The sequence below is a fragment of the Myripristis murdjan genome, chromosome 13, assembly GCF_902150065.1.
Source record: "Myripristis murdjan chromosome 13, fMyrMur1.1, whole genome shotgun sequence".
Taxonomy (NCBI): domain Eukaryota; kingdom Metazoa; phylum Chordata; class Actinopteri; order Holocentriformes; family Holocentridae; genus Myripristis; species Myripristis murdjan.
This window is the reverse complement of record NC_043992.1, coordinates 41,496,651-41,511,365: the sequence shown is the minus strand read 5'-3', so window position 1 is coordinate 41,511,365 and position 14,715 is coordinate 41,496,651. Positions and strand designations below refer to the sequence as shown.

At 49.2% G+C, this 14,715-nt stretch overlaps 2 protein-coding genes across 2 annotated transcripts in view; one reads left to right on the top strand and one right to left on the bottom strand.

Annotated features, from left to right (window-relative positions):
• eif2a (eukaryotic translation initiation factor 2A) overlaps positions 1-9,831 on the bottom strand; it is a 12,114-nt gene extending 2,283 nt beyond the window's left edge. The window contains exons 1-12 of the mRNA XM_030066560.1: positions 9,725-9,831; positions 8,429-8,498; positions 8,204-8,275; positions 7,503-7,621; positions 7,103-7,202; positions 6,385-6,467; positions 4,917-4,990; positions 2,412-2,556; positions 1,992-2,108; positions 1,475-1,631; positions 1,189-1,273; positions 516-839 (exon numbers count right to left, since the gene is read on the bottom strand). Coding sequence (XP_029922420.1) covers positions 516-839; positions 1,189-1,273; positions 1,475-1,631; positions 1,992-2,108; positions 2,412-2,556; positions 4,917-4,990; positions 6,385-6,467; positions 7,103-7,202; positions 7,503-7,621; positions 8,204-8,275; positions 8,429-8,498; positions 9,725-9,752 — 1,374 coding nt within the window. The 5' untranslated portion in view covers positions 9,753-9,831. The remainder of the gene's footprint in view (positions 1-515; positions 840-1,188; positions 1,274-1,474; positions 1,632-1,991; positions 2,109-2,411; positions 2,557-4,916; positions 4,991-6,384; positions 6,468-7,102; positions 7,203-7,502; positions 7,622-8,203; positions 8,276-8,428; positions 8,499-9,724) is intronic.
• Positions 9,832-11,132: 1,301 nt separating this feature from the next.
• serp1 (stress-associated endoplasmic reticulum protein 1) lies at positions 11,133-14,146 on the top strand. The gene is made up of 3 exons (XM_030066592.1): positions 11,133-11,340; positions 11,950-12,022; positions 13,654-14,146. The coding sequence occupies exons 1-3, from the start codon at positions 11,257-11,259 to the stop codon at positions 13,692-13,694; spliced, it is 198 nt and encodes a 65-aa protein (XP_029922452.1). The 5' UTR covers positions 11,133-11,256; the 3' UTR covers positions 13,695-14,146.
• The last annotated feature ends 569 nt before the right edge of the window (positions 14,147-14,715 follow it).

The following is a 14,715-nucleotide window of genomic DNA, read 5'->3' as shown; positions in this document are numbered from 1 at the left end:
GTCTCATGCTGTTCACAAGTCGACTTATTGTCTGCTGAGGCATGGCATCCCACTCTTCTTGAAGGGCGGCCCTCAGGACATTGAGGTTCTGGGGTACAGAGCTCCGAGCCTCTACACGGCCACTCAGCTGATCCCATAGGTTTTCTATGGGATTCAGGTCTGGAGAAAGTGCAGGCCACTCCATCTGAGGTACCCCAGTCTCCAGCAGCCGTTCCCTAATGATACGACCTCGATGAGCTGGAGCATCAAACACCTGATGTGAATTTTGCCGTTAAACTCCTTGTTAGAGAACAGCAACTTGTGCAAAAAGTACTGAAACATTGAACAGTTGGACATGTGCATTCAAAAGTTTACAGAAGGTCACATTAAGTTCACCTGTAAAGGTTAGAATGCATTTTAGGTTCATCCTGAAATTTCACCTGAAAGCTGAATATCCCTAACTTTTTGTGAGTAGTGTATGATGATAATTCTGTAGTTTTGATCATTTTCTACTTCCTGTTTAAGTCTCTCCTCACCAGTTTGGAGCTGGCGGTGGCCGGCAGGTGTCTCAGTGCGGGGGGGCGGTAGGCCTGCGTGGGCGGGGCCTGCGTGCTGCCCAGCTCGCCGGGCGCCGCCTGGTACCGGACGGGCCGCTCGGGGAAGCAGCCGTCGGGGAAGCTCTGCCAGCGGACCTCCCACAGCTCGCCGGCGTCCTGCCGCCGCAACACCGTGCCCGTGTAGTGCCAGATCTTGTAGCCGTTGGAGACCCGGAGGCGCGGCGAGCAGGTCGCCGTGACGACGTGCTCGCCATCGGGGCACCAGGAGAAATGGGTGGAGTCTGGAGCCTGAGGTTTGGACACCTGATTGGAAGAAGACATGAGCACATGTGATCATAAATAAGAAAAAAAAAAAAAAAACAAAACAAGCCAATATCTTTTTATTTATTTAAGTTTATTATTTAGCTTAATTATTTACTTATTATTTACTTACTATTTATTCATTATTTACTTATTATTTATTCATTATTTATTCATTATTTACTTATTATTATTTATTCATTATTTACTTATTATTTACTCATTATTTACTTATTATTTACTTATTATTTATTCATTATTTACTTATTATTTATTCATTATTTACTTATTATTTACTTATTATTTACTCATTATTTAAGTTCATTTTAATTGGCCGAGTTTCCCGCCTCACCTGTTTGTACTTCTTGACATCCCAAACCTCCATCTGACCCCGCAGGTTCCCGAACCCGGCCAGCACCAGGATGTGACCCTGAGGACTGCGCGCACACACACACACACACACACACACACACACACACACACACACACACACACACACACACACACACACACAGTGCTGCCTGGGTGAAACACACTTGCTGTCTATCTGCTCCGTTCCTCTCCTCCTGACAGAAGGTGGGGACCGTTCGACCAATCAGCATCTAGTTTCATATCATACCAGGACCCCCGTGTCCCACCTGTAGTAGACGGCGTTCCTCGGTCCGGTGCCGAAGTCGAACACGGGGTCACACTTCATGTTGAAGATGGTGGCCTTGGCCGGCATGAAGCCGTAAACCACGCAGAACTCGGCGGCGTTGGGGCTCCACGCCACGTCGTAGATCGGCCCGTTCTTCGCTGTTTGGACGAAACAAAGAGACGCAGAGACGCCGACAGAAAGATCAGCTTCTCCTCCCAAACTCTATGTTCTGCATGTGTTATGTACCCTGTTGTATCATTATTGTTATTATGTCCAATAACAATAAACTAAACTAAATATGGAAGTGTGAGATACAGAACCAGACTCCCCACAGCTCCCAGGACTCCCACCACGACAGCTCACAGAAATACCAGAAAGTAGTCGCGTGGTTATTTTGTATGGCCAATCTCTTCCCCACACTTACAGAAAACATGACATATATCGTCACCAACATGGCAAATGATCCATATTGTGGCAGAAGACTGTGTTGGCGGCGAGAGCAGGATGAGGATACTCACGCAGCTGGACCACGGCGCTCTCCCCGTTCACGGCCAGGTAGTGCAGCGTCTGCTCGCCGTAGTACGACGCCCCCGTCTTGTCCACCTCGGTGCTCGCCGTCACCAGGAGCGCCGACGCTGCACCAAACAAACACGCGATCTTACATCCGCAAAATAGGATTTGTGCTCCAGGGCGTCTCTGTGGCACCATAACACTTTATTTACCAAAGTGTTTGGTCTCATCTGACCTTTGGATTTTGCACAGAGCATATTTTGATTTTGATAATATTCTGATTAATTGTTCAGCCCTAATATACATGATCATAATAATAAGTCAAGGAGGAGGAAAGAAGACGTCAACACAGAGCATGTATTGATGACAGACGCTCAGTAAAAATATGAATATCTCCACAGACAGCTGGCGACTCTGCAGGCTCTCACCTTTCTTGTTCCACAGCATGGACACTCTGTCGGCCTTGAAGAAGCTCTTGTTGGCGAGCGCGGCGGTCGGCCCGCCGAACAGCGGGTACTGGTAGAGCCGGACGAACGACGGCGCCCCTTTACTGCCTGGCACGTAGACGGCGACCTGCAGGGGACAAACAGCACAGACACTCAGAGTCTCACATGGGAATCAGAGGCTGCGTGTCGCCAACAACTCCACAACACCAAGAGCTTCACTACATGGACAAAAGTATCAGGCCACACCTCTTAACCAGTGACTTCACGTGTTTGATTCAGTCCCGTCCCCACAGGTGTGTAACCTCCAGCAGCAGCCATGCAGTCTGCCTTTCCCAACATCAGTGACAGAGCGTCTGGTTCTAAAGAGCTCACTGAGTTCAGGTGCTGCTGGAATAGTGATGGGACAGGAAGCCACCGCTGCAACAAGTCAGCTGCTCAACTTTCTTCCCTCCTAGATATTCCACCATCAGCTGGAAGTGGGATTATTGCAGATATTCCACCATCAGCTGGAAGTGGGATTATTGCAGATATTCCACCATCAGCTGGAAGTGGGATTATTGCAAAGTGGAAGCGTTTAGGAACCACAGCGACTCGGCCACCAAGGGGCGGCACCACGTAACGTTACAGAGCCTGAGCGCATTGTGCCGACTGTGCAGTTTGCTGGAGGAGGGGTCACGCTGTGGGCTGGTGTTTCTGGGCTCGGCCTCGGCCCCTCAGCTCCACTGAAGGGAAATCTGAACGCTTCAGCTCACCGACACATTTTGGCCAATTCTCTGCTTCCAGCTCTGTGGGACCAGTTTGGGGAAGGAAGGCCCTTTCCTGTCCCAGCATGACTGAGCCCCAGTGCACAGAGCAGCTCCATAAAGGCGTGGCCGGCTGAGTTTGGGGTGGAAGAAGTTGAGCGGCCCGCACAGAGCCCCGACCTCAACCCCATCCAACACCTTTGGATCAACTAGAACGGCGACTGGGAGCCGGGCCCTCTGGTCCAACATCAGAGTCTGAGCTCACAAAGGCTCAAAACTCCCACAGACACTCCAACATCTGGCACAAACTCCCACAGACACTCCAACATCTGGCAGAAAGCCTCCCAGCAGAGTGGAAGTTGTTCTCCATATTAAAGGCTCTGGGTTCAGGATGGAGCTCAGAGAAGCTCCTGCAGGGGGAGCAGGACTTTGTCCATGTGGTGTACATATTATAAAGTGTAAATTGTTTTCTAATTGTTTTATTATCTAAACTGGCCTTTTCTGTTTTCTCTCACGCCTTGGAGCAACAGTAACGCACATTCACTTCAGTTATTGTTGCACGACTCGTGTCCCTATCCCAGCTGTGTGGTGTTTTGTGGACCTGGTGGTGCCTCCTGCTGTGCTGACACCAGATCATCTGTGTCAAACAAACATCAGCATGGACTTCATGCACTGCCTCATGGATTTTTTCAGCACAGCCATATAACGTCATCTCTGATTTTTTTCATTTTTAAAAGCTGTAGTACAGAAATATTGGGATAACGTGTGCAAGGCGAACAAATTAAACAGAATCACAAAAGAACACGAGCAAGGTCCAACACGCACCACCGCTAAGGAATGTGTGTGAGTTCCTAAACTGAAGTCCTGCTGTGCATCAAGGCCAACACACACCGGCGGCGGCTAGACGCGCGGATGTCCATCCCAGCTTCCGTAGCTGCTCTTCTTCTCTGCTTCTTTGGGACTGAAGGTGCTAAGCCTATTGCTTTGCTACTGAGGTGACTGACCGGGAAACCCTGTGGTTGACGCGCATTTGCTGCTGCTTGCTGTGTTCTCAGTAAGAAGGTCCACACGCTGTTCCTCTGATGCAAATATAACAGACAAGTTATTCCCAGTGCACGATAACAGTGTCACAGTCCATTTCCATTACAAACAAAAACCGAGCAAACACACTCAAACATGTTCGGGCCAAACACCTGCTGACAACAGTGACATCACCACCTATATACACCTGTGCACAATGACAGCACAGCGACACCCACAGTATATACAGGGAATAACAACTAAATTTGACACAACACATTTGGCTCCTATAGGGACTTTCCTGTATTTTAATTAAACTGTCAGTCAAACAGATCTAGTTTACATTACAAATAAGCTCTGCTGGTTTGAAGGATATATTGCAGTAAACATGTCCGTTATTTGCACTGTTTTTTCCTGGTTTTCCATTTTAAACATGAAACTACCGCTCTACCTGATCAATAAGCTCCTGCCCATCAGTGGACATTAAGTTATGGTTGATGGTATGATCTGGTTGATTTGTCTTTTTTTCGTGGTATGTCGTTTTTTTTCCCCAGTTAACGCCGGTTGACGTTCTACAACGCGACGCTTCCAGTTTGTGTTGGGCTGTGCCGCCGGTGGGCTTCAGGGCGTCGGCTGCAGAGGTGAGAACCACAGCAGCCATAACGTTCCACCAGAAGCTGCTCACTGACACCTGCAGAGAGAACGTGCACCTGCGGCTGCTCACCTTGCTGGGCTGAGCTCCAGGGGACAGGACGAAGTCAGACACCTTCTGCATGTGCAGCTTGTTGGCAATGGTATCTGAAACAGAACCGACAGAACCACACAGCAGTCAGAACCACACAGAACCACACTGAACCACAAAGAACCACACAGCAGTCAGAACCACACAGAACCACACAGAACCACAGAGCGGTCAGAACCACACAGAACCACACAGCAGTCAGAACCACACAGAACCACACAGAACCACACAGCAGTCAGAACCACACAGGACCACACTGAACCACACAGCAGTCAGAACCACACAGCAGTCAGAACCACACAGCAGTCAGAACAAGAACCACACAGAACCACACAGAACCACACAGCGGTCAGAGCGGTGGGCGTGGTCAGAGCGGTGGGTGTGGTCAGAGTGGTCAGAGCGGTGGGCGTGGTCAGAGCAGTGGGCGTGGTCAGAGCGGTGGGCGTGGTCAGAGCGGTGGGCGTGGTCAGAGCGGTGGACGTGGTCAGAGCGGTGGGCGTGGTCAGAGCGGTGAGTGTGGTTGGTGTGGTGGGTGTGGTCAGAGCAGTGGGTGTGGTCAGAGGGGTGGGCGTGGTCAGGGCGGTGGGCGTGGTCAGAGCGGTGGGCGTGGTCAGAGCGGTGGACGTGGTCAGAGCAGTGGGCGTGGTCAGAGCGGTGAGTGTGGTTGGTGTGGTGGGTGTGGTCAGAGCAGTGGGTGTGGTCAGAGGGGTGGGCGTGGTCAGGGCGGTGGGCGTGGTCAGGGCGGTGGGCGTGGTCAGAGCAGTGGGTGTGGTCAGTGTGGTGGGTGTGGTCAGAGCGGTGGGCGTGGTCAGAGCGGTGGGTGTGGTCAGAGCGGTGGGCGTGGTCAGAGCGGTGGGCGTGGTCAGAGCGGTGGGCGTGGTCAGAGCAGTGGGTGTGGTCAGAGCGGTGGGTGTGGTCAGAGCGGTGGGCGTGGTCAGAGGGGTGGGCGTGGTCAGAGCGGTGGGTGTGGTCAGAGCAGTGGGCGTGGTCAGAGCAGTGGGTGTGGTCAGAGTGGTCAGAGCGGTGGGCGTGGTCAGAGCAGTGGGCGTGGTCAGAGCGGTGGGTGTGGTCAGAGCGGTGGGCGTGGTCAGAGCAGTGGGCGTGGTCAGAGCGGTCAGAGTGGTGAGTGTGGTTGGTGTGGTGGGTGTGGTCAGAGCAGTGGGTGTGGTCAGAGGGGTGGGCGTGGTCAATGTGGTCAGTGTGGTGGGCGTGGTCAGAGCGGTGGGCGTGGTCAGTGTGGTGGGTGTGGTCAGAGCGGTGGGCGTGGTCAGTGTGGTGGGTGTGGTCAGAGCGGTGGGCGTGGTCAGAGCGGTGGGTGTGGTCAGAGCGGTGGGTGTGGTCAGAGCGGTGGGCGTGGTCAGAGCGGTGGGTGTGGTCAGAGCGGTGGGCGTGGTCAGAGCGGTGGGCGTGGTCAGAGCGGTGGGCGTGGTCAGAGTGTCTGGGTTCTTACTGAAGTCGTTGTTCTCGAAGAAGTGCAGCTCGTTGTTGACGCTCCTCACGGCGATGCTCTCATCGTCAGACCAGCTGGGACACCTGCAGCACAGAGAGCACAGCAGCTGACTCACACACACACACACACACAAACACACACACACACTCACACACACTCACACACACTCACTCACACACACTCACACACACTCACACACACACACACACACACACTCACACACTCACACTCACTCACACTCTCTCACACTCTCACACTCACACACAATCACACACACATACTCACACACAATCACACACACACATACTCACACACAATCACACACACACACACACACACACACACACACACACTCACACACAAAGAATCCAGATGCAGTGCCGGCGTATCGTCATGTCATGTGATGTCATGTGATGTCATGTGTCGTGTCGTGGCGTGATGTGGTATGATGTGGCGTGGCGTGGCGTGGCGTGGCGTGGCGTGATGTGGCGTGGCGTGATGTGATGTAATGTGGCGTGATGTGGCGTGGCGTGACGTGGCGTGAAGTGGCGTGGCGTGGCGTGGCGTGATGTGGCGTGGCGTGATGTGATGTAATGTGGCGTGATGTGGCGTGATGTGGTATGATGTGGCGTGGCGTGACGTGGCGTGAAGTGGCGTGATGTGGCGTGGCGTGATGTGATGTGGCGTGGCGTGATGTGGCGTGGCGTGACAGACCCACCAGGCCTCAGTCTTCTTCTGGTAAAGGGCTTTCAGCAGCTGGCCACTCTGCAGGTCCCACAGCTGCAAGTTGGCTTCACCCTGAAGGTCACCCTGACTCTCTGACACACACACACACACACACACACACACACACACACACACACACACACGAGCCAAGAGCAGCAACACCCTTGATTAATGTGAAGTCAGCACTAACAAACATGTTGAGTACAGAGTGTGACAGGCTGCTGACCACCTGTGTGTGTGTGTGTGTGTGTGTGTGTGTGTGTACACACTGATATGACACTGAGCTGACCGCCAGAGTGTGTGTGTGTGTACACACTGATATGACACTGAGCCAACCCTGACCATTTGTGTGTGTGTGTGTGTGTGTGTGTGTGTGTGCGGCTCACACTCACTGCTGTACAGCTGCCAGGTGGCCAGCACTCGGCCCAGAGGAGAGAACTCCAACAGCATCGTCTTAGGAAGGTCAAAGGTCGACACCACGGAGCCATCTGCTGTGTTCACCACACTGACCCTGACACACACACACACACACACACACACACACACACACACACACACATCAGAATATTGTTTGTTTTGAAGGGAAAGGGAAAAACAAACAAAAATATTTCAAAATCAAAAAAGTATTTTTTTTTTTAATTGAAATATTTGCATTCAGTTATCAACAATATGTAATCAGCAAAATAAAAGCCTTCTATGATAAACTGCTAAACTAATGATCAGTGATAATCTTCTGCTTCATCTAATTCTACATTCTGTGTTTTCATGAGCCGACATGCAGCTGCTCACTGATTGGTCGGCTACAAATTGATGGATTTGAAATAATAAATCAGAAAGCAGCCTAACATATGCACTCAGGTCGCACTGACGTTAGGACAGAAGGAGCTGAGCCGGTGGAGGTGTGGTCTGAGCCTGAACCTGCTTCACATTCAGTCAGAGCTTTGCTGATGCATCTGCACTTTTCTTGCACCAAATTCTTCTGTTAATGATCAACTCTTCGTTTCTCCAGGATTAAGAATCTGATGTGCACATGAGCAGCTTTCAGTGAGACAGGATGAGGTGGGAGTGAGGCGCGGTGCGTTCAGGGTCTCACTTGTCTCCGTTGCACCAGGCGAACAGCGAGCCGTCCCTGCTGAAGCTCACACAGCGGCTGGGCCGGGGGTCTCTGGGGAAACACAGCACGCCGTCACACACCTCACAGCATCAGCACTCACCTGCAGTGTGTGTGTGTGTGTGTGTGTGTGTGTGTGTTTTCATGGTGTGTGTGGTAAAATATGATTTAAAGCATCGTGTAGTCCTGTGGGGAGGACCTGCTGACCTCTGGATGGCAGGGTGTTCATCGCAGCTCGGCGGTCCACGAAGAAGCGCCGTCCCATCTGATCCACGTACTGACGCACACACACACACACACACACACACACACACACAGAGAGAGAGAGAGAGAGAGAAGCGTCACAGAGCAGCAAACCCTGTCCAGCTGTGTTGTTCATCCTTCATCTTTACTTTCCCGGCAGTTCCCAAACGCATCACCAGCATCATTTCTCCAGACGTCTGCCCTCACACACACGAATCATACAGATCATAAGGCGTTCAGCCAACACACACACACACACACACACACACACACATACACACACCTGGAGACTTTAAGGATCCTCTGACAAAAATAATTCCCAAAAAAATCCCAGTTTTTCAGAGTTCTGTGGTGTGACAGCATTAAACATTACCTTTTCCCATCAATCATTTCGTGTATTTAGTGTTTCATGCTAAGTGATCTGAGCCCAAAGTGATGTTGCCAAATGTCTTCCTTAGTCGGAGAACCAGCAAAAAAAACAAACAAACAAAAAAAAGGTATTAATTTGATAAAGATATGAACAGAGGAAGGCAAGACGGTCTGAGCATCTTCATGAGAGCCAGGCAGCATCAGAACCAACGTGCAACTGATGAGTCACCGCTCAGGTAAGAAGAGCAACAACAACAACAACAACAAAGCTGTGCATGCAGTCATCAGTGAGCGGTAGGAGGTCTCTCTCTCCTGCTGGCTGACGGAGGGGCTCTGCTGGTCCTTGTACATCAACGAACTCCATTTAAAAATATGTGATTTTAACGTTGCGTGGCTTGCGGGCTGAAGTGCGTGACGGACAGATAAGAGAGGAGTGTCGCCTCCGAGCAGGAAGGATCCCCGCTTCGATTCGGCACGCAGGTAATCACCTCCAACGACGGTGACGTCAGCGGACTTTCACTTTTTAGGACCGGAAAGCACGGCAGGGCATGGGGGGCGCAGCGTGAACAAGCTGGTTTAGCTGAGACACACGGCGCCGTGCTGACTCATACCCCCGGCCGAAGTCACCAGGACACGTTACCGACCTCATGCAGGTGTCGGGTCGGTTTATAGGACGCGAGCACGGTTACCGACGAGCACATCAAAGGTAAACCGCCGGAGTTTGAATGAAGGCTGGTCTGCGCGTTCCAAGCGCACGGGAGAGGCCCGTTAACCGGCTCCGAGCCTCTGGCCCGGACCGGCGTTCCTTATTCAGATTTGCGCTGCGGGTGAAAACGCCACAAGTTCACGCAACAACGACAAACACCTGGAAAAACACCTGAAGAAACCCACCTGCGAGCAGCGGAATGGGAGGCGCCATGTTCACATGTACCGGAAGGGGAAGAATCGGGACCCGGAAATGCGTCACATTTGGAAGGAGGAGGCGTGTCCCTCAATGCCACATCAGCATACAATCAGCTGTTCCATACAAGCTTTTTAAACGCGACGCCGACCGTTAAAATACGTCAAATGCGGCCAATGTCAAAAACAGTGACAAAGAGTGTATATCATTTTTATGAATAAAAATGTAAAGCTGTTTTGCGGGGCGTTGCGTTTTGGAGTTGCTGTGTCAAGCCAGCGCAGTGCCACCGGAAGCGCCGCTGCTTTGCCTTCAAACTAAAAGCATACAGATTAGCACATCAGACAAAATAGATAAATAATTGAAGAGTTCATTTGCAAAAACAGATATCTCCATTTGAATTCATTAAACTTTTTCAAACTTTTTTGAATTTTATTACAATTTATATTTATTTCTATTTTTTATATGTTTATTTAGCCTGGCATAATATTTATTATCCTAAATCATGCTTTGTGTGTGTGTGTATATATGTGTGTGTGTACTCCAAGCGGTATCAGTGAAAAAGGTGTATTCATTTTAAGGATGGCTTTTATCTGTTTTTGCAAATGAACTCTTCAATTTTTAAAAACTGTATAAATGCATATCATTTATCTGTTTGTCAAAGAATGACCAATAATACAATTAAGAATTGCATCAGAACTCCACAATGGATCCATATTGTAGTATTTGCATGAAATACCGATAAAACATCATTTCAGATATAAAACTGCATTTTTTCCCCTCTTTTTGGTTTCGATGTGTGAATGTAAACAGTACGCTGCTCCACAACAGGCAAAACCTTTAGAAATACCACAAAGTAAAAATGTGATAATTAAAACCTTCGTTGTGATTCCTATTGTTCCATAATGTAAGATACTGTAATGTAAATGTCTTAGTTTTCAATGTGTTATGTGATATTTGATGTTATAATGCAACCTGTAACAGATTGGTAATGAAACTCTAGACTAATAACAAATATCGATAACAAATAGAGGAATCATTAAGACAATCAAACAAAGCGCAAGAAAGTAAAAAGAGAGTAATACAACAGAACGAACACGAAGCCAACAAAAAGAAGAAAAGATAAATTAAAAAATACGAGTGTATCACAATCACTTCAAGACTTTTAAAATATTGCATTCATTGTTTTGATAGTTGTTGTTTGTTTGTTTGTTTTGTGAGGAAGAATTCGCCGACATGTGTTGTTCCATTTCCCTCATGAGTAAGCTGTAAACGTCCATTTGGTTTTATTTTGATATTTCGAAAGGACGGACCGGAAGTGTCGTGTCCCTCCGCGAAGCTTGACGCCGCCGTGCCGCGCGGCGGGGGGCGGGGCTTGTGCTTTTTGAGCACGTCGACAGAGTGAGGTGTCCCTCAGTGTCCGTCCGCCCGCCGCGCCGCCAGCAAGCAGAGCCCACAGGCTGCAGGAGAAGAAGTAGAAGAAAAAGAAAAAGTAAAAGGAAAGGAAAAAGAAGAAGAAGACAGCATGGTGGCCAAACAGAGGATCCGCATGGCGAACGAGAAACACAGCAAGAACATCACGCAGCGAGGAAACGTCGCCAAGTCAACGGTGAGTTTCACAACATCCACATCTGCCCCCCCTCCCCCGCCGCGAGTAACGTAATTTTAACGTTAAACAGCGTCAGGAGGGTTAATGTCACACTGGCTGCTAACAGCTGGGACACACACTTCCGGTCTGCAGCCCTCCACAAAACAGCAAAACTCCATAAACTCCGCAGAGAGAGAGTGTGCGTGCGTGCGTGTGTGTGTGTGTGTGTGCGCGCGCGCGCGCATACAGAGAGGTGTTAGTGTGTGTGTTATGATGTGTACCAGTGAGCAGAAAGTGCTGACGTCACACCAGAGAAGTTCAGATCAGCTGCTTCACTTCATACGTGTTCATGTTGCGGTGTGTGTGTGTGTGTGTGTTGGGGGGGGGGGGGGGGGGGGGGGGGTCTGTTTAAAAAAAAAAAAAAAAAAAAAAAAAAAACAGCAAACCAAGTCCCAGCAAATTACCAAGAAAGTCGAAAATAAATAAATAAAAGAGAAGAAGTGATGTGTGTAAACATGCTGGATCAGATTCCTGCAGCCAGTGTGACTTCAGTGTGTGTGTGTGTGTGTGTGTGTGTGTGTGTGTGTGTGTGTGTAACATAGTGCTAACAGCTGTCTGTGTTGTGTTCAGAGGAACCTGGGAGACGAGAAAGGCGTCGGGCCCTGGCTGCTGGCTCTCTTCATCTTCGTCGTCTGTGGTTCAGGTACGTTTACACAGTCAGCCAGTCACTAACCAGTCAGTAACCAGTCACTAAAGAGTCACTAACCAGTCAGTAGCCAGTCACTAAAGAGTCACTAACCAGTCAGTAACCAGTCACTAAAGAGTCAGTAACCAGTCACTAAAGAGTCAGTAACCAGTCACTAAAGAGTCAGTAACCAGTCAGTAACCAGCCACTAAAGAGTCAGTAACCAGTCAGTAACCAGCCACTAAAGAGTCAGTGACCCACCACTAAAGAGTCAGTTACAGCCACTAAAGAGTCATTAACCAGTCACTAAAGAGTCAGTGACCAGCCACTAAAGAGTCAGTAACCAGTCAGTAACCAGCCACTAAAGAGTCAGTAACCAGTCAGTGACCAGCCACTAAAGAGTCAGTAACCAGTCAGTAACCAGCCACTAAAGAGTCAGTAACCAGTCAGTAACCAGCCACTAAAGAGTCAGTGACCCGCCACTAAAGAGTCAGTAACCAGTCACTAACGAGTCAGTAACCAGTCAGTAACCAGCCACTAAAGAGTCAGTAACCAGTCAGTAACCAGCCACTAAAGAGTCAGTAACCAGTCACTTATTAGTCACTAATCAGTCACCAATGAGTCACTAATCAGTCAGTAACAAGTCAGTAACCACTCACTAACAAGTCACTAATCAGTCAGTAACCAGTCACGAACGAGTCATTAATCAGTCAGTAACGAGTCAGTAACTAGTCACTAATGAGTCATTAATCAGTCATTAACCAGTCACTAATGAGTCATTAATCAGTCAGTAACCAGTCACTAAAGAGTCAGTGACCAGCCACTAAAGAGTCAGTAACCAGTCAGTAACCAGTCACTAAAGAGTCAGTAACCAGTCAGTAACCAGCCACTAAAGAGTCAGTAACCAGTCAGTAACCAGTCACTAAAGAGTCAGTAATCAGTCAGTAACCAGCCACTAAAGAGTCAGTAACCAGTCAGTAACCAGCCACTAAAGAGTCAGTAACCAGTCAGTTATTAGTCACTAATCAGTCACCAATAAGTCAGTCAGTAACAAGTCAGTAACCACTCACTAACAAGTCACTAATCAGTCAGTAACCAGTCACGAACGAGTCATTAATCAGTCAGTAACGAGTCAGTAACTAGTCACTAATGAGTTATTAATCAGTCATTAACCAGTCACTAATGAGTCATTAATCAGTCACTAACCAGTCAGTGGGGAGGGGGGGGGGGGGGGGTTCTGCTGTGTGAAAGGAGGCAGGTGATCAGATCAGACTTTGTGTCCTTGAGAAGGTTGAAGTCCTACAGGTGTGTGTGTGATGTGATGTCGTCATGACCTTCTCTATCGGCCGCTATCAGCTGGGAACACACACACACACACACACACACACACACACACACACTGAGAGCAGAGTCCACCTGAGAACCAAACCCTGCAGACCCTGAACATTAGAGTGAACTCACTGCAGAGGTTAGAGCATTACTGCCGCTCTCTGTGGCCGTGTTGTTGTTGTTGTTGTTGTTGTTGTTGTTGTTGTTTGCGTGGCGCTGAGCAGAGGGACGACAGGCAGTCAGATCAAAGCACAATAAAAACGATCACTGATCAGATCTGTAAACGACTTCTCATGTTTTCCATCTTTTGTGTTTGGCAGCCATCTTCCAGATCATCCAGAGCATCAGGATGGGCATGTAACGTGACGTCATCGCCAGGGGGCGGAGCCACGACCACAACAGCCGGGAGCCATGTGACCAAAAGCCAGGAAGTGCTGCGACCACCGACTGGCGAGCGGCGTCATCCAGGCTCCGCCCCCTCCTTATCTCTTATCTCTGTTGATTTAACCCTGCTGGGCAGCCGCTGCTTTCCCATGAGGCTTTGCCTGTAACCCCACCCCCCCACCCCCACCCCCACCCAACCGCAGGGCGAGGTGTTCGCTTCAGACGCAGCAGGACAAAAAAAAAAGAAAAAACATTCCACTTTTTAACTTTTTTTGTCCCTCTGAGACCTGGACGGACGTTTCCGAGCCCCGAGGAGACTTCCAAAAAAAAAAAAAAAAACTTGGGGAAGAGAGGCGGTGAGAAACTGAGCAGGACCCGCAAATTTGAGGGAATTAATAAAAAAAAAAAAAAACAATTACAAGAAAATGACCTGGAAATTGGCTCAAAGGACAGATGAGAAAAAAATAAAAGAAATGACTTGAAATTAATCAAAAAAACCTTTTGATAATTCAACCTTTTTTACAGTGTTTTCTCCTTTGCTTTTTTTATTTGATTTTTCTAACGTGCAGCTCGTTGTGTAGGAGCCGAGCTGCTCTCTGCGCTCCCGGCGGCCGGTCTCTCCCTGCCGCCTGTCTGTCTGTCTCCTGTCTGTCTGTCTGTCTCCTGTCCAAGCGTCTTTTCTACTCGCTGCTTCTCTCGCCGTCTCGTTCTCGTCCGTCTTCCTCCCACACAGGAAATGAAGGTCTTTTGAATCAGAAGAGTTGACAGTGAAGCGAGAAGGCGGCGGCGGCGGCGGCGGCACCGTGTGCGGCCGCCGCCTGTCAGACATCCATCACTTAAAAAAATACAAAAATCACTTTGAATGATAATAAAGATTGACTTGTGCCAACGGAGCGGCTCTGTGTTCATTTCACACTTAGGCTACTGCTTTTATGGTCGGCCATTGGTAAAACAATTAGCGATCAATATGTAGGCCTAAATAAGTAGATAACAATAAA

What these genes read in the sequence shown, in the direction of transcription:
- serp1 (XM_030066592.1), top strand. Translation starts at nt 11,257, where the DNA reads ATGGTGGCCAAACAGAGGATCCGCATGGCGAACGAGAAACACAGCAAG. An exon ending in GAAACGTCGCCAAGTCAACG is followed by an intron (nt 11,341 to 11,949) that starts GTGAGTTTCACA and finishes TGTTGTGTTCAG; the next exon opens with AGGAACCTGGGAGACGAGAA. An exon ending in CTTCGTCGTCTGTGGTTCAG is followed by an intron (nt 12,023 to 13,653) that starts GTACGTTTACAC and finishes TGTGTTTGGCAG; the next exon opens with CCATCTTCCAGATCATCCAG.